The following is a 21,785-nucleotide window of genomic DNA, read 5'->3' as shown; positions in this document are numbered from 1 at the left end:
TGAGATGATGCACCCAGAAAAGCACAGACAGGTGCGTCCCAGAGGCCATGAGCTCCTCACTGCCCACCCTGCTGGCGCTGCTGGTGCTGCTGGTCGGCCCCGGGGCTGTGTGCACGCTGCGCTCACCACGCTCAGTGCTGCTGATGGAGAGCATCCGGATAGTGAAGGACATGCAGAAAGAGGTAGGGAGCACAGCAGTGGGTTGAGGGGGGGAGCTGAGCTGCACTGAGATGCCTGCACAGTCCGTGTGTCCACCTGTGGGTGTTCAGACTGGTATCAGTCTTCTTAAATTGCTCCTCTCTTCTGTTTCTTTCAAGGTTTCCTGTGACAAGATGAATGTGACAGATATCTTTGCAGGCAATAAGGTAAGAGGAAAGCCAGCACAAGGGCTGGGAGAGGGCTGTGGGAGGTGCTGGGAGAGCAGCACAGAGCCTGAAGTGGGCACTGCATGAGGTGAGGAGCCCTCCAGTGCTGGGGGGTACCACCATCACCCACTGGGTTCTGCCTAAGCCACAAGGGCCATAAGGGAGCGCAGTGCTGTGCTGAGAAAAGAGGAACTTCTTCCTTTGCCTTGGAGCCCCGTGTCACTCTCAGACACCCACACACACCGATTGTACTGTGTCCCAGGCACCCTTAGGTGCGCTATCCCTCTTTAGCCCCGTATCTGGAAGGAGGCTCTTTAGTTAGCAGGAGATTCAATGGCAGATAATAAAGCCTCTTTCTGCTCTCAGTATTGCTGCCTAAGGTGAGAGCCCAGCCCCAGAGTTCCTGTTTTCACAGAAAGGGCCCCCCGCAGACACAAAGCAGGGAACAGAGTTGGGTCTCTGGGCAGAGGGAGAAGGGAGCAGAGCTTGGGAGAGCGTCCAAAAGCTGCAGGTCCAGAACAGCTGCTTATTGGAGGCATTTGGGGTGGAAGCTGAAGAAACAGGAGCAGGCAGGCACAGCTCCCACCCACCCTGCACGTTTCCAGAGACGGGCAGCATCAGGAAGGCACCACTCTACCAGGAAAGCAACCAATTTCCTCACCACTGTGTGCGCTTTTTTTCTCGCCTCATCAGGGCTAAGGATTTGCAGAGCTGCAGTTACACAAAGCCCAGGCACAGAGCCATCCTGGCTGAGCTGATCCAGCTACACCTGGGGACAGAGGAGTGGGGGGAGACTGAGCCACCCGTCCCTTAGACTAGAAATGCATGTTTGTGCTGTTCTAACCCACTCAAGAAGCTGAACAAAGCAGTCTCTTAAACAGCCACATGTGTTGTCTTGCAGACAAATAACAGAACCCAGCTCTTATGCGAAGCCACCGCAATTGTTTGGGAGAACCAGCACTGCCACAAGAACCTGCAGGGCCTCTTCCTCAACTTGTGTCAGCTCATGAATGCCAGCAGCACATCCCCCAAGGTAAGGCTCTGCCTGTCCCCAGGGCAGCCCCATGGGCACCATGTGCAGGTGGATGCTGTGCTGCACACTGGGGTTCTGCTGCTTATCAGCAACTGCATTTTTGAAGGCACACACACTCTAGGCACATTGCTCACTGCTTTGCAGCCATGCACTGCCCAGTTCTCCCCTCAAACAGCCAAAGTGCTGGGCCAACACCTTAACATTCTATCTTCCATTGCAGGCACCGTGTCCTGTGGCAGCAGGCAACACTACTTCAATGAAGAAGTTCCTAGGGCACCTACACAGATTCCTCCAACAACTAGTAAAAGAGAAGTTATTGTTTACTTTGTAATTATTAATATTGACACTGTATTTCCAAAGATTATTTATGACGATTCTTTAAATAAATATATATATATTTTTGAGTAAATTCGCTGACTTTGTGCTACAGTTCTTAAACGGAGCATAGGAAAGATTTGTGATGTAAGTGAGGGTGTGGTGAAGGGAGCTCAGACTGCACTGGCACAAGGGGAGGGCTCTGCAAGGAGTGGAAATAGCTCAGGAGAAGTGCCCACACTTCACAGGGCCATGTGGCATAAACTCAGCAGTGTGTGTTAAAGCCAGAGATGGGAAGGCCATAATGAGCATGGGGGAGGCATTAGCTAAATGTATATATTTGATTTCCCCCCTCACTTTATGCTCTGGCATAGCCCTTGCAGGCCAAGGAGTAAACAGGCTTCACCTAAACAGGGAAAGAACATAGCAAAAGCACCTCATGGAAGGGACAACTCCAAGCCGTGGGGTAGTGGTCAGGCTTTCCCTGATAGCAGGGAACAGCCTCACCGGTATTTAGGAGGCTGCAATTTTGGCATTGCATACAAGAGTGCTTTGGAAAGTCCCAGGACTGAAGGGTTTAGTTTGTGCATCAACTGAGTCAGAATACTCAGGGAAGCTGCAGAGTTAGCAGACCACAGAAAACCTGTTACCTGCTGCATGTGCAGGTTGAGACATCTTCCAGAAGAAACACAACGCAAAGGGAACAGAACCGCTCATTTCCCATTAATGCAGGTAACACCTTCATGCTATGGAGAGTGCACCAGGCCTGAGCTGTAACTCAAGGACAGCAGTCAGGGTGAAAAGTCTTCTGCTCAGAGGCAGCTGTTCAGTGCATGCACACAAGGCAGGACCACACACAGCACTGCCTGCAGGTCAGTGAAGTGGCTCCTGCACAGACTTCCCAGGGCAGCTCAGGAGTTTCCCAGCAGTGCTGCTGGTTCATGGGGTACATCTTCCAGTCCTGATCTTTTCTACAGCCTTGCTGAACCCACTCTCATGCTGTCCTGCCTACAGCTCAAATGAGAGACTACTGCCCACTGCCCTGGGGCTTGGCAGCAGCATCCTCCCAACACCCCAAACCCACTTACAGCTACACAGACTATTCCTGCTGCCCCTCCCTGACATCACTTCTGCCTCCACGTGGATTTACAAAGAGTTTGTACAGATAAAGTTGTTTGAAAAACAAAGAGGTAGAAGTAGGAATCAACAGTTTTATTTCACGGTATGAACATGCTCCAGGGCCACAATACTGATATGTACAGTGTAGGGAATAAAATTTAACCATAAAACAAAGAATAATCAAATAAACAGTTGGAAAACCAATAAATAGGCAGACAAGTTATACAGATAAGCAGTTTTTCCTATGTACAGAACTGGCTAAGCAGAACTGCTGAGAAAGGTGAGAGCTGGGTGTGCAGACTGAGTTAGATACTGAAAGGCACTAAGGACCATTTTCACTTCCCTTGAACCCGATGAAAGGTTCCATAACAAGTTAATTCTGAAATGATTCATTTACACAGCATTCAATAACATACAGCCAGAGAAACTCTGCGATTTGCTGGAATGAGAGGAAGCTTCTGGTGATGAGATGTAAAAAATGAATACACATAACACACGTGTTGCAGTTAAGTGGCATGTACTGGCCTGGGATGGAGATGGCTCCATCGACTGAGCCATCAAAACCTACATGAACTTAAGTCTTTCCCCTTTAAGACACAGTAAAGGGACATTTGACATTGCAGACTGTCCAGAGCTGCAGAGGGCTGATAGAGCAAACCTGCAAGCAGGGCTCTGTTTTGAAAGGAAGTTTCCAAAACTTAAGCAAAACAGCACAGTGAAAAGGTAAGTCAAGCTGACAGATCATCATGAAGACTGTGCTCTATGCCAAAACAAAGCCCTCTGGAAAGAGCAGAACATTTGTTCTCCAAAGCAAGCCCCTGTAACAGGAAATCACCAGTTCCTCTCATCTAATTACAAAGCTGTGCAATTGTTCATTTGATGTTTTTCTCTCCCCCATGGATCTATAAGATATGCAGAGCGCTTTTGTTTTCAGCAGAAATAACAGGAGTTCAAGCCAAACATAAACCTCTGTGATTAAACTGTATACGTTGTAAATGCAGAGTCAGGATGCACAGTCCTAGTTTTCATCTGCTGCTGGTCTGTTGAGTGAAGGATTCAGAGAACTGAGAGTACAGTTCAGGAGAAACACTCCTAAGAACAGACCATTCAACAGAATGGAGCACAGCAAGACATTAAAAAGAGGAAATAAAGTCTGCCATTGTTCTGAGAATGGACCAAAGCCTGCTCAGACCAGAACATTCGTGCCTGTTTCTAAGACAAGATGAACTCTTCAAGAAGAAATCTAACTAGTTTAGATCAGACAGAACTCCTGACTCTTTACCTCTTTCCAAATGCTGGACTAGAAAAAGCTGCCACTGCTCGTATTTGCAGCTCTTACGCATTTGGGTGACAAAGCTGGCTGAACTTCCTCCTCCATGGCCATGATTCTGAGAAATACACCAGAAAAATCACGGGGGAAAGGTCAGAACTCATTTTGAATTGCACTGAATGCTTTTCCAGATCAAAATACGCCCCTGCAAGACCAATTTTAACTGTTACATCTAGAGCTTAGTTACAGACTCACGAGGTGCATCCAGTTCAACACTGTGACAATAAGAAAGGGCTATCTGCTTCTAAGGGCAGTCAGCACTTCACAGGAATGTTCTGGTAATTGCAGACATGGTTACCATCAGGAACGAGACACCCAAGATTTCTTGCTCCTTACGTCAAACTTACGTATCCAGTCTGTGTTATTAATCACAGCTTTTTTTTTGTAACTCTAGGTAACACACTAAGATTATATGGAAGAGAATACCTAATTAACACCACAGTGACATGGGAACTGCTAAGGTACCTGCAGCTGCTGCACTCCAGCAGGTATTAATACAGTGCACAGCCCAAAGGAGATGCATTTTTGTGACACAAAAGCAATGTATTGAGGCGTTCAGTGTCTATTAGCAGCACAAAAAGGAAAGAAAAAGAGCAGCCACCACAATTGGTTATCAGCAGAGACCAGATTTCTTTCCCCTCGAAGCATAGTCAGAAGCAGGAGGTGGTGCACACAGACACGAACAGCATCACCTATTTCAGAGGATGTTATTCTGAGAAAACTGGGAGATTCGTGTCTGTTCCAACACAGGAGAAATTCATCCTCAGCTGTGGCCAGGGATGAGACAATGGAGCCATAGTGCTCAGTCCCTCTAGTATTAAAGCCTTCCCCTCAAATAATGTGTGCTGTCCAGACTACAACAAAACAATGCACACCAATTAAAACAGCTTCCAGCTCAGAAGCATAAAAAGCAGCCAAAGCAATGCAGCAACGCAGCATCTTAAGAGGAGGAAGAGTTCTCTTATCTGTGCATCAGCCCTCACTCTCCACGTTGCCAGCAGATCACACAAATAGACGAAAATCAAAGCATTAGACTACTAGTGTTGCACTCAAACAGAGTATGGTCCCTTCCCACAAACCTCAGACTTATGTAGTTCTAAGTACTCTTCTACTCAACTACTTTTTGTACAGCAAGACTGCAAATAAAGAGAGTTGTGTCTCAAATACACAATATGATCAGCTTAATAACTACAGTGAAATACTCAAATAAAAGGGCTTGATGCTCTTAACTCAAAGGTTTGCAGCAACCGCATCCAAACAGATCAGTGCAACAGAAGACAACAGTGAAAGCTGCCAGTTATGTGCAAAGCAGGACACAGATTTACCAGCATTAAGTTTCAGGATTCCAGCAACCATTTTGAGCTATTATGTCTAGTACTTGAACACATATAGAATCCTTATTTTCTATACATTTCAAGAAAGATTACCAACAACAGTTCCCTGCACAACACATTGTTTAACACATGGAATTTCACAACCATAAAATATACCAGTTTAATATTATGTTAATATAACATACAGTTTACAGGCAACTAAGGAAAAATACATATTTTAATTAAAGCTCCATACCAGCAAGGCATGGATTTCATAGCCACTTCAAACTGTCCCATCTCAAATTCCATATTCTGGCCAAACCTTTCACACTCACTGATTTTTACGGCAATTCTGAACACGTCACACCTACTGCAGCAGAGAGTCAATGACAGCGCTTGGCTTTGCAGAACGTTTTCTGTTTGGAGAGCAAAAAGGAAAAGAGAAATAATACCACACACATCATTATACTGTCCAGGAAAGACAGGGACCAGCCACTTCTCAGGTCACAACTACACATCATTTTCACAAAGGATCAGGAACACCCATGCTGAAATCTTCCCCAACAGACATAACTTCCTAGTAATGAAAGTATATGTGCTGTCAGCGTGTCACTGGTTAAACTGAACCAGCAATCAGTGAAATAAAAACAAGCAGCCAGAAGAGGGGAATGTGAAATCAGGAAATCAAACACCCCCCACAGACCAAACTTTCTGGACAATATTTTAGCACAGTAAAAGATTTCAGCCTGGTTCTACTACACTTGACATCAGTAACCCTTCTATCATGCAGAATTTTAGCATATTGCCTTAGCCATAAGTCTACAAACATTTGTCTCAAGTTTGCAGGCATCAGCTTAAGCCTTCCCCTGGGAAAACTCCCCATTACATACAGATACTCCAAAGTTCTTCACCTTCGACCAGTCTTGGGCCTGGATCTTCCCTTTGAAGTCCTCGGCCTCTCAAGCTTCATCAGAGATTGCCTCAAGCTTTCTTCAGTGTAAGCTAAGTAAACGTGGGAAAGGTCCACCTCAAAGGGCTAAGGAAAAACAGCAAAATATCAGAACTGTTTGGTACACTGATCAGTTGCTCTTTTGTAACACTAGAAAGACTTCCAACAAGAAAACTGAAGTTGGACAGTTTTCCCATGAATACAAAGTGGTAAACACAGAAAGCAGAACTTAGTCCTACAGAGTTCAATACAGGCTTATTAAGAGTTACTCACATCTTTTTCTTTCTTGTCCAGGACAGGAGTCTGTTTCCTCATATTGTTTCCTGTATATGCAACACATTTCTTAAAAACAAGAAAGGTCAGTTAGTGAAATGCAGTCGGTTTTACTGAGCACTGTACAGCTTTATCAGTTTACTTCTGGGCTAGGTTAAATTCCTCAAAAGCTTATGCTAACATTAGCTTGTATGTAAGCTAGCTTACCAGCTGCCATTCTCCAATGTCTTCATTCCAGTGAACATAGTTCTCAATCATTTCCTAGAAAGAAATTAGAGTTACTGTTACAGAACTGCACAATCTACACTCCAGATGTGTAGACAGGTTGCTTAAGAACAGCCTTGACCACTCCAATGTATTTTTAATCCAGACAGCCATACCACATTCAAAACCCCTATTTTGTAATCTGAAGACTAAGGAAACTACAGAAAAACATCACTCCCAAGCTGTGCACAACAAAGTTCCCACTAAAGCATGGATTTATCATAAGTCAATGCAATCATAATAGCAGTAAGAACATTCCACTTATGTACATTCGTACTACAGCTTAACAGAGAAGTGTCAGACAAGTTGACTGTCAATGCCTTTGGAAGCCAACTCATTCCATTTGTTGATGGACTAAATAATGCTAGGGGGCTAACTGAATACTGTATACGACCACATCAAAGGCTTCAGCTCTCAGTAGTACCTGGTAGTCCTGAGGAATGAAGTTGTCTATGATAAGCATCTGAAGACGAAGTTCCCTGCTCAGCTGCCGAATATTCTCCAGTAAGCCTTCAATCTCTCTCTGATGCTCTTGTTGCAGATCTGCCATCTGTGGACAAAGCATATGAGAGGTCAGAATTAATATAAGACACGATAACAACTTAAAAGAACTGTTTTCTGCCTGTATGTTTTAGAGAAATGAAAGCAAACTCTAGTTAGAAGTACCAGAATATTTCTCTCAAGAACAAACCCTCCGAAACATTCTAGCTCAGAGATGGTTAAAAGCAGTATTAAGTTCTTGGCTTCAAAAAAGATGAAATTAGCTGTCAGTCCAAGTTTTACATCAAAAGCAGGCAAAGCGTGCAAACAAATTCTGTATCTGGCAAGATCCCAAGGAAAATCTCAGCTCCCAAAGATAAAAAACATGCTTTCATGAATCAGGGAGCCTAGATACCAGCCAAGTGACATACTGATTGAATGTGACTGAGAGAGAATAAGAGCAACATGCACAAAAAGCAGCAAACTAAGAGCAGATGTGGATTCGAGCAGCTGCAAAGCAGGAGACTGGACTGCCAAACAACTTTAACTTTGCTCAGAAATAACCAATGGTTTTCCTTGAGGAAAAGCTCTACAATGTACCCCTGTGCAGATCTGACACAAAGCTTAATTTGTTCTTTAAAGTTGCGTAAACCGAACAGACAACACACTAGTATTTCTAAACCTGTAGCACTCAAGCCAGAGAGACAAAGTTGATGGCCTGCTCTTTCCACCTACAGTTCCTCCACCACAAGCTGAATGCTTCAGAACACTGACCTCTGATTTTGCAGCCATAAGCATGGTCCAAACTTTCTTCAGCTTTTTTGTTTTTCCCTGTGCTTCTTCCTGGAGGCTGGTATACTTCTCCTCAATGTCCAAGCGTTCTTGCTGTAAAGCAACATTTAACAGATATCCACACATTAGCATAATCAAAGAAAATATTTGCAGCAACATGAACAGGAAGGGAAGCTACTTGGACAAAACAAAGCATTTGCCAAGGGCATGGATACCTGGCTTAGCCAGGCTGGCTGACACTCACAATGATTTCACTGTCCTGCAGGTGAGCACTGGTTATACATGCCTCTAAAATGTTTGATTTCTACTGTGCTTCAGAGTAGTGCCATATTTCATCCACACAAAGAGGCAAAGGCAAGTAACACAGTGTCCTACCACCTCCAGATAGCTGGGAGTATAACCCACCTCCTTCTCCTCAAGTTCCTTGCGAAGCTGCTCTGCTCTCCTCCTTCGTTCTTCCAGCTCCATATTTGATTCTTCTAGAAGCTTCTCTTGTTCTTCTGCTTTTGCCAGCAAGTCCACTCCTCCTACAATCACCTTCTTCTCCAGCGCAGACAGTTTCTCCAGAAGAGACTGGTGCTCTTGTCTAGAGAGACAGAGACAAGTAAAGCTGGGAACTTCCTGTCTCAAGGTGCTCACAAGGCAGCCAGGTTCAGCTCAGTTTTTACAGCCCAGACAGCACTCATAGGGCTTGAAAAACTTGCCAAGCTGCCAAGGGTTTAAAGTAGGGGTGAGGCAGTGTACAAGGATTTCCTTAACTCCAGGTCCCATCACTTTCATGCAAACAAAACCAACTCAGCAAACAAGTCTCTCCTGCTGCAGTTTCCCTCTGTCAGGGGCTGCCAGGCGCCAGTGGTGCTACCAGGATACACAGGGTGCTCCCTCCCTCCCCAAGGGCCCAGCACAATGATGCTGGGATTCAGACATACTGCAACAGGTTGTAATGGAACAGAAGCAAGTGAAACGAGGTCTCAGCTGTGCAGCTGAGAGGTAAGCCAGGAATGTTGAGCAGCCTCTGCTGAGGGAGAGACTGTCCGACCTGTATAAGCAAATGTGATCTCAGCAGCTCCTCAGCTCCAGCATGGAGATCACCTACACACAGTAGCATGCCCACACCACGGGCACGAGCTGTATAAAATTCACTTTGCTATACAGCTACTGCCCACTAGCAAGCAGTACAGCAGTCCTGCTGCTCTTCACTAGTCTTCAGAGTTCAGAGTATTCATTTTAAGTTTCTAGGCCATCTCAACTAGATAAGGCTAAGAGAAGAGTGGTGGAAGAATAATGTTTCTTTTTGCTACCTGCTCTAATCTGCAAGCAGAGAGGAAGCTCTTCTTTCACTCTGATAACAGCAAGAGCTGATGTTCAGCTTACACAAAGCTTGACTAGCATCTCACTATGCATCTCCACATATTGGTATCTGACTTGTAGATTAAGGGAGGAAAAACCCACAACACCGCAAAAACTACTCAGAGCAGGGCACTCACTGAGCTTTAAGCAAATCTTTTTCTCTCTTCTCCAGTTCTGCTCTGGCTTTATTTCTTTCTTCTTCTTCCATGTCAAGCTTAGTTTCAAGAGCTTTTCTCTCCTCTTCAATCTTTGCTTGCATCTCTACCATCTTATCAGGGGAAACTTTCTTTTTGCCTTTCAAAGAAAGGGGGGAAAAATATCACAAAAATAATACGGTCTCTGTATCACAAGTTAAATTAAATGATTAAGTGCAGTTATCAATGTCAGAACTCACGGATTCTGAGATGAGCACATCTCAGTCTTTAAAATTCCATTTTAATGCCTGCTTATTTGCCTCCAGTACTTACAATGAAGGAGTACTATAGAACTATGTACTAGAATATAAAAGCCTGAACAAAATGCATGAAGAATACTTGTGGAAAAGAAACAACGGCTAAGGAGAAGCTTGAGTTGGAATCTTGGATACCTTAACTACGTAGTAGAAGGAAAAGAAAAGACTGGAATCCAGCCTGTACAGATCTCCCCAAATCCATAAGTCTCTCCCAAGTTTTACGACCCCCCTTAATCATTACAAAATGACAAACCCTTCACTTTGTTTCGCTCTTCTCTGGACAGGAGAGAATTATCCACAGAAACCAGATGGCTAGAAACTAATAGAAGCTATCTAGAATTAAGAGGCTTTCACAGTGATGTAATGCATATGGTCAAAACACACTTGAAAATGTTGTTGCTCACTAAAAGGCCTCATTTCCTCCAGTTTTCATGCCATTCACTTTTGTTTATATTCACTTATAACCTCCAGCAGAGGCAAAGATACACTGGCACCTGTAAACATGCATGCACACAAGAGCACTGTAAGGACTTCAGCGCTACAGCAGAAAATATCTTGGTTTCCACCTGCTAAATTTAGGAGCTAGGTACTTAATACTTATTTCTGCATCTGCAGAAACTAGTTAGTTTTCAAGTAACCCAAACTCAAAGTTTTATTTCTCAAGTGCTACGCAGAGATCATCAAATGAAGAGGTGAACCAGATAAAGGTTTCTAACATATTATTACACAGGCCTGTGTATTCACAGTTTTGGAGAAGAGTGAACTACGCTGAGCTGGAGGACCCTTTAATGAGCTCTGCAATTGTATTTCAAGGAGATGAAAAATCTATTAGTGAAAAATCAAAATTACACCAACCTGCTTGATCTTGTATTAAGAGAAAGGAGAAAGCACGTCACAGAGAGGCAGCGCACACATAAAAAGGAAGAAAAGAAATATATTATTGCTTGATCATTTGGAACAAAGTTTATCAGCATCAGAACAGAGCAGTGATTTTACATGCATGTTTCTAGAGTAGAAAACGGGATAATCATCACTAAAAAGTGAAACTCCATTAGAGTGAATATTAATGAATCGTGATCTTGTGCTAAAGCACAGAATGTTTCTGTAACGTCCTTTGCACATCCAGGATAGTTTCAACTCACTCCTGCATTCTCCTGCCCATCCAATGCAATGCAGAACTTAAGTGTAACATTATGAGCCTGCCGCAAAGATCATGCCCTAAGAAACAGATCGTAGATTTCTTCTTGATTAACAGACCTAGTGTTTTTTCCCCTTCCTGAAGGCAGTCAATTCTCTTAAATTACCTGCAAAATCTTAGCACACAGACTTAAGTTTTAACCAAGTTAATCCAAGCCAGTTTTTTGCAAGATAATGACAATTGCACGTAACTTATTAGTAGGTTAATTGGCAGTAACTGATGCTTCCATAGAGGTATAGAGCCAGTTTTGGTTATTTAAGCAAATGCAGTAAAAAAAGCAGGTCAGGGAAAAGATGAAAGGCGCCACATGCAAAAGGGCTACACGTGAGGACAGTTAATAGCCCAAACCACACAGATGAACCACAACAGCTCAGTGCAACTTATACAACATCTTCAGACTTGAAGGAGATGGACTGATCCATCCAGCACCACATCAGTGGTTTGCTGTTAACTGTCCTCATCCAAAGAGGTTGAAATATTCAGGTTTCAAGCAAGCTTTGAAAGAGCAAATTTGAAGCAAGCAGGTTTCCAGGTGTAACACCATTATCCATAGGTCACACTTAGGCTGTGAGTCCTCTTACCTGTGGCCACACTTCCCCTGAGCTGATGCTTTATACCAAAACAACTAGAAAAATTTACATAGGTATAACTATACAGCAGGACCTCCCAGGTTCTCCACACGCAGAAGTGAGGATTACATCTACACAGTATAACCACAACAACTGGTCAAGTCAAGGTCCAAAATATGATTTTTTTGTTTGTTTGTTTGAATAAAAGCATACAGTGATTGTAAGTTGTTCAAAGAAACAGGTTCCTTTCTTTGACCAGCAGCAGACCAAACCTTCCTTGCTGCTAGAAATCAAGACCCTTTGTTCTTCTCAACTATGCCCTCCTGTGGAGACCAAAAACTTAATGTCATGAGGCAGGCTGGACAAAAAGCAGCAACCACTGCCCAGGTTTTGGTTTGTTTTTTGAAGGTCTGCCAAAATAAAACCAAAGTGTTAACGAAGTTTTCCTTGCAAGCACAAAACCTGCATAGCTTAACTGCTGACTGTTCAATCATTCACTCCAAACTTAGTTTTAGAAAGGCAAGATCTAATGCAGTGTAACAGCTTCCAAGAAGAAAGCTGCTCAGACTTCTTTTTGACATTTTCGAGGGATTGTTTAAAAACAGGAATTGCAAACCTTCAACCTAATGTTTCCCAAATGTCCTTAAATCTTGTTAAATAAGCCTACTGAATTGCTCTCCATTCCCATGTCTTGCTGACAACGTGCACATCAAACCACCATCGCAAGCGTGAAAGCAACAAAGGAAAGGCATGCTTTAGCTGAGTTGTAAGTTCAGGTTTATTTATGTTCCAATAGACATAGCAGGGAAGAGTGCAGCATTGCAAAATGAAATGCACAGATCATGGAAAGGCCAAAGCTTAAAGGACTTAAGAGCTCCCACTCACTAGTGAAGGACTTATCCAGAGGTTTCTCTATGACAGAGCATGTGGAGTCTGAACTACTGCTGCTGCTACTGCCTGGAAAACAGAAATGAGTCCCACAGAAAAAACCAGAGAGGAAGAAACATGCAGATGGGAAGTTAGTTCTAAGGAAAAGAAACCCAGAAGAAATGGCAAAATAGTTTTAAAGGCACAGAGTTCTCATTAGGAAGCATTTGCTAGAATCCCTCCCAGACTCAGCTTGCAAAGCCATCGCTTCCAAGCACAGAATGGCATGCTCAGAGAGACAGTTCAGTTAAAACCCATCTTAACAAGCCTACAGCTTAAAATCTCATGCCAAGGCTGCTTCCATTTCAAGCAATAGCACAGAAAAACAGATTGCAGTGAAGGTGGCTGTGGATATCTACATTAATAGAAGATTTGGTGACCAGGAGTTTTTCCACTGTTATGTACATGGCAATGTACATTTAACAGTCTAGAAGAGAGAATCAGCTTACACAGGGACAGTTACTATGCAAGCTCCTGCTGAGCACAGCCTTACTTAGGGAACTTAACTTCCAAACAGGCTGCTCTAGCTAAGTGACAGCTATTTCCCCCCTATTCTTTTCAAGCAGTACTTTGAAGATGGCTTTCTCTTGTGGTGGATTTGGGTAGAAATTATTTCTTGATGGATTCCTGCTTCTAGAAAGAACAAGTGGGGAAAAATGAAGTAAAAGGGTGTATTACAACCAACACAAGGTTCGGAAGGTGTCATTTATGATACTGCTTGGACAGATATCAGAATAAAGGGTAATCTATTTAATGCAGGAATGCTGTTCAAACAGATGTGAGTACCTTAAGACAGGAAGGCAGTTTGAATGACAGCACTTAATGGACAAACTGGAAATTGAAGCACAGCACTGGGCTTGACTTCCCTACTCCCCACAAATAAACATAGTTCCCATGGGTGTAGCAGGCTCCCTACAAGCCACAGTTCTCTATGGTACACCATGACCTGCAAGTCTAGGTTCAGCAGCATTCTCTGTGGCTGACACTACATGCTAGTTTATCACAGCGTAGGACAAAGCAGACTTTGTCGTGGGATTTCCAGAGTGCTCCCAAATAAGGGATGTGTAGCTCCCATTCAGCTTTTCAGCTAGCACACAGACACCCCCAGAGGTCAAGTTTTTCCTCTATCAGCATAAAACAGGATGCCAGAATGAAGCCAGTTACTGAACATCCACAGGACAGATGAATCCTTTGCCTAAACCACAGCCAAAATCCCCATCTAGCCATGAGAAAGGCTATAAAGGAATACATCTGTCTACTACTGATTTTTGGTGTCTTCCTCCTCCCATTTCAGTGAGCAGGGGAAGTTCCACAACATGAGTCACAAGCCATACGCAGCCACCTTGCGGCAACCAGGGAACCACCACAGAAGATGATGTTACCACAAGCACAACTACCCAAGTGGAAGCAAATACCACACAGGATTGGAGCTGTCCATCTACAGAGAGAGCACCAAATAGCTATGTTTCTAGGGAGGCATGATAATTGCAGCGGCAGTAGGGCAGCCCTACAACTCCACTTCTCCCTGCCTGGCTCTATAGTTCCTGACGCTAGCTGCTGGGCAAAAGGAAATTGGTAGCACTGACAGGATTCTCTTCTGCCTTACCCCGACGTTTCTTCCGCTTCTCCCCATCTTCTCCAATCTCCCCATCGTCCTCTTCATCTTCTTCAGATGAAGAACTTGTCTCAGATCCAGATATCTCTTCTCCTAGAAACAGAAAGTATGCTTTGTGATGCACTTTCCTTCATCGGAGCCTTCCAATAACATTAACTTGTTATTGTGACAGCAGCACTTATCTGAAACCAGCTTATGAGTAGCTGCAGAAGTCAATAACTCCCAAGGAGATAATTTGCAATAGCTTTGGAAAATTAAAGAAGAGTATTGTAAGCCATATAATGCTGCAAAGTCAGTGTGTATAAAACTATGGTAAGTATTCTCAGATCCTCGTAATGCTACATTGTTTTCTATTCACAGTACCTTCAGTTCCATCAGAGACAGAAAATGGCCAAATAAACAAAGCTATTTGTTCCACAGTTTAGTAATTACAAATTTAAGAAGTCACCCTCAGCACACTAGGGATGAAACAGCTATGTCTAGATTCCAGTCCCTGAAGAAAGTATTACTATTTCCTGCTTCTCCTTAGTGGTAGAGATTCCAAGCAGTAAGCCTTGCTGAAGTTACTGCTAAAGCTATTTTGTACTGTGAGCATCTTTGGAGCTGGATGTTATACCAAGGGCACTATTCAGGAAGAATCCTTTCTGAAAAATCCTTGAATGCTGGTAATCATATCACAAGCCCATAAAGTTCCAAAGCTTAAAGAAGCTTCTTGTTTCTTCTATGCACTGATTAGATAGTCAGCCTCAGTTCTAGTCATACAAATTAATTTCATTTTAGTCCTAATTGCATATCTCCTCAAGCAAAGAAAACATTTAACTTTCGTTATCATGTCCTTTAAATACCTACACCACATCCAGTCATACCCAGAAACCCCTCAGGTTCTCAGCACACTAAATTCAGTCTACAGTCCATCACCTTATGCTTGTGCCAAGTGCCACCTGGTGGGCAAAGCCAGGCCCTGCACTGGGAGCATCCTGCTGGGTCATCAAGGCCAGAATAATGACTTGCAATCAGCTACTGAATTCATATGACATTTTCAAATAGTGAAGACTTCTCACACAAGCAGAATGAGTTATTAGTCTAGAGAGAAATACCTGGTGGAAGGGGAATCTCACCTTCTTCCAGTTTTTTCTTAAGCTCTTCAATTTCTTTCTGAAACTGACGAAGCAAAGCATCCTTGGGGTCTTCATTAATCCTGGCCTTGTTCTTAATGTTCTTGGCTCGGTTTGCATACCTGAGAGTGCTGATAGTCTCATCGTAATTGTAGTCTGCTGGACCAATGTTTGCACACTAACACATGGAAGAACAAGTTAATGGAGCGTAAAGAATCAGAGTCCATGACAAATGATTTCACATGGACCCAGCCATAGCTCCAACAATATGGTACTGCCACCCTCTCCCAAGCTTTCCTGTTGCTTCTACATCGTGGTTGCTTTAACTACCTAAGCACAGCTGTTACTTGTTCTCACACATGTATTTACACCTTGTTTAGATCCTTGCCTGTGCATAGAAGAGACAGCAAAAGCATGAAAAAAGTTTTCTCAACTTCAATGCTCTGAAAAGAACAGGTAAATGGCAGGCTCTTCTTGTGGCAATGTCACTATACTATTTCTGTAGAAACAGAGATCAGCAGTTGGAATTTATGAAAGCATTTTGGAGCTTACCATCATGGTTTTGGAGTTGCCCCCCAGTGAATCCTGAAGGAGTCGCGTAAGTTTGGAGTTACGGTAGGGCACATGAGTGCTTTTGCCATCCACCAGTGCTGAAATGACATTCCCCAGTGTAGAAAGAGAGAGGTTGATCTTGGTAGCTTCCTTCAGTCGCTGCCCTGTTGCTCCAGTTTTCGCCTGTCTTTCAGAACCCTGGAAAGGGAACAAGAAGCAAAAGGAATTACAGCAAAACCTGCTATGTGATCTCCCTCCAAATAACACAGCTACACCTAAAGCATTGCTAATGGTCAAATCACTAAGTGCCTCAATCATTACTAGAGGACCTAGCAATGCATTTCAAACATCATTAACAAGACAAACAACAGGTATCAACTGAAGCTTTCAGTGCCAGCAAACTGCTGGAAGTAACACAACTGAAAAAACGAGTTTTGTCTCTGTGCATGAAAATATTGTTAGAAACAAGTCAGAAGTTACAAGGCACCTCAGCTCCTGTTTTCCCTACCAGGAGGTGAAGGGAATAAAGTGACACTGCAATTGTTTTACAGGTAGTTTCATAGCATGACCTAAACATGCCTCATGTAAATAAAGTAACAGGTAACACACAAGCATCCAGGGACTTGAGTGTCCCCTTCCCTGCCTCTTCTCCAAGCAAAGATACTCCGGTGTAAAATCTGGGCTACAAAGCCTTTTTACCAGCACAACTACATTGGTTCAAAGTGAGCAACAGAGGGTGGGAGCTTGCACAAGTGAAGAACTGCATGGTCACAATCCCCAATAGTGGTTACATTGGAAAAGACTTTGTAAAGATGCAGTTCTGATATGCAGCGTGCTCCTTTCAGAGTAGCTTGTATTATTTACAATTACTTCACAGGAAGAGCAGAGCCCTTTTACCAATACAAGGTCATATACACTAGAGACTCTTTCTGGTACACATCTGGTTGAAAGCCTTGAGTGAATACTTCACAGAAGTCAACAGTCAGACAGAACTGTGGGCTTCAAAGCCTTTAACAGTACTGAGGAGCCATGCCCACCACATTTCATGGCAGATGCTGCTGGTTCTACTTACAGCAAGATCCACAAGGTGCAGTTTGCCCATGCGCACGTGCATGTTTCCATCAACTCCCTTCTCACTGCACTCAATGGTGATAGTGAAGATGGCATGTGAGCGAGAGCTGTGCTCATTCATGTTTGTGGCACCAACAGAACCTTATAATTGAGAAACAGATTAATGAATCACACTCCTGTAACATTCTTCATACTCCAAAGGAGATTTATTCCCAACTCTACATTCAACCCATCTTTTCAGAAGGTGGAAAAGCTGCTCAGACTCAGGAAACTGCTGGATACTGAAGCTGTAGCACAACTACAGCCTAGACTAGAAATGTTGCTGCCTTCCTTAGGTCCAAGCTGACCACAGGGTCCCATCCCAAGAGTAGTAATAGCTCTCATTTGTTTCTGTTTAAAAGTTGCAATAAATAAAACATAAATAAATAAATCAGTAGCCTAACACTTTCACAGCTGCAAAAAGTTGTATTTCTTTTTAATATATAAGAGCAAAGAAATCCACATGAGCAACAATAGTAAGTCAGAATTTTAGTTCATAAAAGGCCTTAATTAAGTCTTCCAGAAAGCATCAACAACCTCCTATTCACAGCAAAGGGCTGGTTTTTGCTCATGCAAATTAGAACAGAAGGAAAGAACCACAACATGCACTAGTAGCCCTGACAATGCTGACTGCTTCACTGTTTACTCCCCAACTGGGTGACCAAGGCACAGTCTTCATCACCTGTCCCTGCACACAAGGCATTCGGGAGAGAACATCCCTTTTGCTCTGCTCAGTTGAACAAGCCAAGCTTCTAGACCTAATGCTGGAGAGCAAGATCTCTTAAAGTCTCAAAATCAGACCCTCACTCTGTCTGACAGAGCTGTGTCTGCCCACTGTGGGACTACGTACGGTTCTTGTGGCCCAGAGTCATGATTCTGTCCATATCATCTGCATTGTTTACGACATAAGCTGAAAGGTCTTTGATATAAACTCCCACATCAGGTCTCTCTTTAACCTAAGAGAGAAACAGTTTAGAGAGAGCATCCTTAGAGCCCACGCAGCAATTCTCAGCAGCACTGTATTAGTACAGTGATTTACTCCCCCATATTCTAGTTTGAACAGAGAACACTTGCAGTATTCCAATAGAGTAGCTAGAGAATCAAGACTCATACATGGTGATACTTCACTGGTCCTCCCTAGAGACAAAAACAGATTTCAGATCTCAGTCACTAACTCCTAGAATGATTGCCAAGAGGCCTTCACAGTAGAACTGCATGGACAAAACTGACTCAGCAGAAAGTCAGTTTCTCACTGTACAACAGAACAAATTGAAAAGACTCAGAGAAAACAGTGGTGACATCCAACTGCTACTGTATCTTAAAGGAAACAATGCACATGCTGAGGAGTCCAACCTCCCAGCTCCCTTCAGATGCTCTCTGGTCTTCACAATAATATTGCTCGAGGATGTGGAACAAGCACTGGAGTCAGAACAGCAGGCTCACCTCTAACCTCTGTGACTGGTCTTTTCCTAGCAGGTCCCGCACTTCTTCATTGTAAATTTCCAGGTAAGACACACGAACTAAAAACCTGAAGGCAAACAGTTGTGAAGCTTTCTTAATAAGGTATTTGTAAATATAAGTCTAGGAGACATAAAATGCAAAGAAAAAGCACCCATATATAAATACATTCCAGCCACCCCATCAAGAATGGCCAAGGTCATTGCTGAGGTCAGACTTCTTCTACAGATGTACAAACAAAAGACAGGAGCAGTAAAGGGAAGCTGTTTACCTCGTATCCCCCTCTGCTTTGGCAATGTGACCAAATATATGGGCGAAGGAATTTGGAATGATGCCTCTAAGCTCAGGAACTGCTCTGACCCCTTCCATGGTAAAAGTTTTGCCTGTTCCAGTCTGCCCATATGCAAAAATGGTGCCTGAAGAACAAGAACATATTAATGAACACCACGAAGTTGCTATAACTGCAATTTTACCTCATCAATCCTAAGCCTGATAGCACTGAACACATTTTTATGAACTTGAAACTTTTCACCCCCTACAGTATGTAATATTCAATGCTATGAGAAACAGAAATGCTGGACAACCATAGCAAAAAATGTTCAAGCCACTGCTTTATCCAGCCTGCAAAATATTTAAGAAAAAGTCAGCTTGTTTTAGCTTTATAAAGCAATTAAAGGATTGAGAACCGGTACACTTAGGGCTCACACGCAAATAATTAAAATCAGACTAATTAATAGCATTGTCAATTAGAGAAATATCATTACAAACCAACCACAAAACCAACGACTGCTAGCACTTTAAGCCACAGCAGAAACATGAGGCTCCTACAACGCAGGACACAGTACAAGTGTCCAGTTCTGAGCCTGCAAATGCAGCCACAATTTGGACTAGACAACCATCCCCAAGGGAACCAGTGAGAAAGTTTACTGAAATCTCAGCTCAGACATTCCAGAAACACACAGGTTAACTAATTTTTTCCCCAGCACAAATTAAGCTCAACTCAAATTAAGCTTTTGCTTTCATTGCTAAGTCACTGGTATTACTATTGAGAGGAATTTTAATCAGCTGAAGATGGGTGTGTTAGCACAAAAGCTTATTAAGTATTTTGCAAACCTTTAAAAACCTTCTTAATCTGGCACTTACAGCACGGATGAAAAGCAGTTACAGAAAGCAGTAATTTGTTACCTTACTGGTGTATTCTTTCTTCTACATGTAGTATTTACATGCATAACAAACACAAACCACAGACATATTCTTCCCAGCTGCAGGAAGCAACCAATTATCTGCCAGGCAGGGCTGATGTGGGTAACTAGTCATCTTAGTTTGGAACAGCAAGTTTTAGAGATGAAAATGCAGCACTTAGACGCACAAGAAGAACACTCATACCTAGATACTGCAGGACCATGGCAGCTGCTGCGTTACTGAAACTGCATAGCGAAGAGTCGCTGAGAATTCTGATAATGAAATAAAGCTTTTTTTCTTTTGCAGACAGAAGACAGAGAATGAAAACACACAGCTCACCAACCTCAGCCAAGACTGCTCACTACTATCTCCCACTGTTAGCAATCTCAGCACGTACCAACACGGTGGGTACTTAGTAAGGAGTAACTTTTGGTTGCTGTAGGTCAGAGGCCAGAATAGAAACAACAGAGAGATGTGGCCCTAGTAAGAGAAGGCTCCCTGCTGATCATCAGGGACACCAACAACACAAGGAACACAGATGGGAACACTGAAATAAACCAGGAATTTACCATTGTAGCCTTCTAGGACGGAGTCAATAATAGGTCTCGCAGTCAGGTTATAGACATCCAGTTGCTTACTCTCTGGTCCAAAAACAGTGTCAAATGTAAATGACTTGGGAGGTTCATTGGACGAGTCTGTTTTGTGGACGGTGATAGTTCCTCTCATCTCATCCACACTAACTGCCATTTTGTACCCCGTCGCTTTCTCTCGCTCATTAAGGGGCCGACATCGAACAACCACCTTGACATTATCACAGCTCTCTGGCCTGTCCGGCTTCTCAGGCTTGTTGATCTGCAATTATGAAAAGGCAAAACACTCACAAGCTGCGGCATCACTGTCACAAGCCCATGTGCTTAAGCTGTCCATGCATACTTCTCAGCAGAATCATAAAAGCCACGCTTAGACAAGAACTGCTATATAATTAAAGCTAAGGGAATACAGCTAAGGGAATACCCTGCACTTAATCAGTCAGAGCAATCTTCTGTTTGCAAATGTGGAAACCAATCAAGTAAAACCTGCAAATTTCATTCATCTGTGAAATTCTTCAGCAAACAGCTTTGTGCCTGCAAACAGCTTGCTGCAAGCTGAGGCTTTTGTGCCACTCCTTTAAATTCATAGAGCTCGCTGTCTGAATAGCGAGCACAAGGAAACAGCCTCAGAGCTCACCGATGACATCAGCAGATCGCAGCGAGCTGAAGGGAATTCAAACAGGCTCCAGTGCGTTCGCTGAACGTTCACCACTTTGAGAACTCCAAGGTCGGCTCACAGGACTTCACGTCACCTTTCTCTCCCAGGTACAGACGTGGATTTTGACACTAAACTAACTGACAACGCTGTCAATGCTCCACCTGACAGCGGCGCTCCGAGGTGCCGCCCCACGGGCTGATGCCGTGGATCAGCTGCTTCTAAACCCGCCCCTCGGGTACCAGCACGGCACACACCGCCCGCAGCTCCTGACACCGACCCGCAGCGCCGTCAGCACAGGGAGCGCCAAGATGCTCCCAGGGTTGGGGCACACGGCGCACTGCGGTGACACGGAGCATCGCGCCGTCATCCTCAGGCCCCAGCCGGGCCTGCGCAGCCCCTCACATCCCTACGGGCCGCGGCTGCCGTCAGTGAGAGTCCAAGAGGGAGGGGAGCGGCCTGTAGCGGCCTGTATCACCCCCATCCCCATCCCGCCCCACTCCCCCGTGTCCCGGCCGTACTCACGGGCATGGCAGCCCCTCACACACACACACACGGATCAGCGCCGCTCTCAAGAGCCGCACAACGGCACAATAACAGCACCGCGCCTGCGCCCGCCCCCCGCCGCCACGGGCCGCGGCCAATCCCCGCGCGCTGCGGAGGCCGCGCAGCCAATGGCTCGCAAGGAAAGGAGGAGCACGGCCCGCCCCCTGCAGCCGCGGGGGTAGGGCGGCAGCCAATGGGGTGGGCGGAAAGGGGGAGGTGGGAGGGGCGAGGCCG

General features: G+C 44.1%; 2 protein-coding genes across 5 annotated transcripts; one reads left to right on the top strand and one right to left on the bottom strand.

Annotated features, from left to right (window-relative positions):
* Nucleotides 1–46: 46 nt before the first annotated feature.
* On the top strand, nt 47–1,729 carry LOC107320071. Its single transcript, XM_015875546.1, has 4 exons — nt 47–182; nt 318–365; nt 1,267–1,398; nt 1,619–1,729. Exons 1-4 carry the CDS (start codon nt 48–50, stop codon nt 1,727–1,729), a joined length of 426 nt encoding a protein of 141 aa, XP_015731032.1. The 5' UTR covers nt 47.
* A 1,175-nt stretch (nt 1,730–2,904) lies between these two features.
* KIF3A (kinesin family member 3A) lies at nt 2,905–21,649 on the bottom strand. Of its 4 annotated transcripts, none has more exons than XM_015875564.2 (19): nt 21,531–21,649; nt 20,330–20,612; nt 18,850–18,994; nt 18,564–18,648; nt 17,971–18,076; nt 17,083–17,222; nt 16,011–16,208; nt 15,462–15,636; nt 14,335–14,436; nt 12,687–12,758; nt 10,890–10,898; nt 9,721–9,877; nt 8,639–8,819; nt 8,216–8,326; nt 7,386–7,511; nt 6,905–6,958; nt 6,698–6,766; nt 6,387–6,511; nt 2,905–5,891 (listed from the first exon to the last, which is right to left on the bottom strand). In XM_015875564.2, the coding sequence occupies exons 1-19, from the start codon at nt 21,534–21,536 to the stop codon at nt 5,843–5,845; spliced, it is 2,193 nt and encodes a 730-aa protein (XP_015731050.1). In that variant the 5' UTR covers nt 21,537–21,649; the 3' UTR covers nt 2,905–5,842. The 4 variants fall into 4 exon arrangements, with proteins under 4 accessions (XP_015731050.1, XP_015731049.1, XP_015731051.1 ...); XM_015875563.2 differs by lacking the exon at nt 21,531–21,649 and adding an exon at nt 20,988–21,148; XM_015875565.2 differs by lacking the exons at nt 12,687–12,758; nt 21,531–21,649 and adding an exon at nt 20,988–21,132.
* Between the last annotated feature and the right edge of the window lie 136 nt (nt 21,650–21,785).

This window comes from Coturnix japonica, chromosome 13 (assembly GCF_001577835.2).
Source record: "Coturnix japonica isolate 7356 chromosome 13, Coturnix japonica 2.1, whole genome shotgun sequence".
NCBI lineage: Eukaryota > Metazoa > Chordata > Aves > Galliformes > Phasianidae > Coturnix > Coturnix japonica.
Note: the sequence above shows the minus strand (reverse complement) of the source record. Positions and strands in the feature narration are given on the sequence as shown.

Excerpts from the sequence above, each read along its gene's own strand:
- LOC107320071 (XM_015875546.1), top strand. The coding sequence starts at position 48 with ATGAGCTCCTCACTGCCCACCCTGCTGGCGCTGCTGGTGCTGCTGGTC. Across the intron at positions 183-317 it reads TGAAGGACATGCAGAAAGAG|GTTTCCTGTGACAAGATGAA; the intron begins GTAGGGAGCACA and ends GTTTCTTTCAAG. Across the intron at positions 366-1,266 it reads ATATCTTTGCAGGCAATAAG|ACAAATAACAGAACCCAGCT; the intron begins GTAAGAGGAAAG and ends GTTGTCTTGCAG.
- KIF3A (XM_015875563.2), bottom strand. Across the intron at positions 12,759-14,334 it reads GAAGCGGAAGAAACGTCGGG|GCAGTAGCAGCAGCAGTAGT; the intron begins GTAAGGCAGAAG and ends TCTGTTTTCCAG. Across the intron at positions 8,820-9,720 it reads AAAGATTTGCTTAAAGCTCA|ACAAGAGCACCAGTCTCTTC; the intron begins GTGAGTGCCCTG and ends CTGTCTCTCTAG.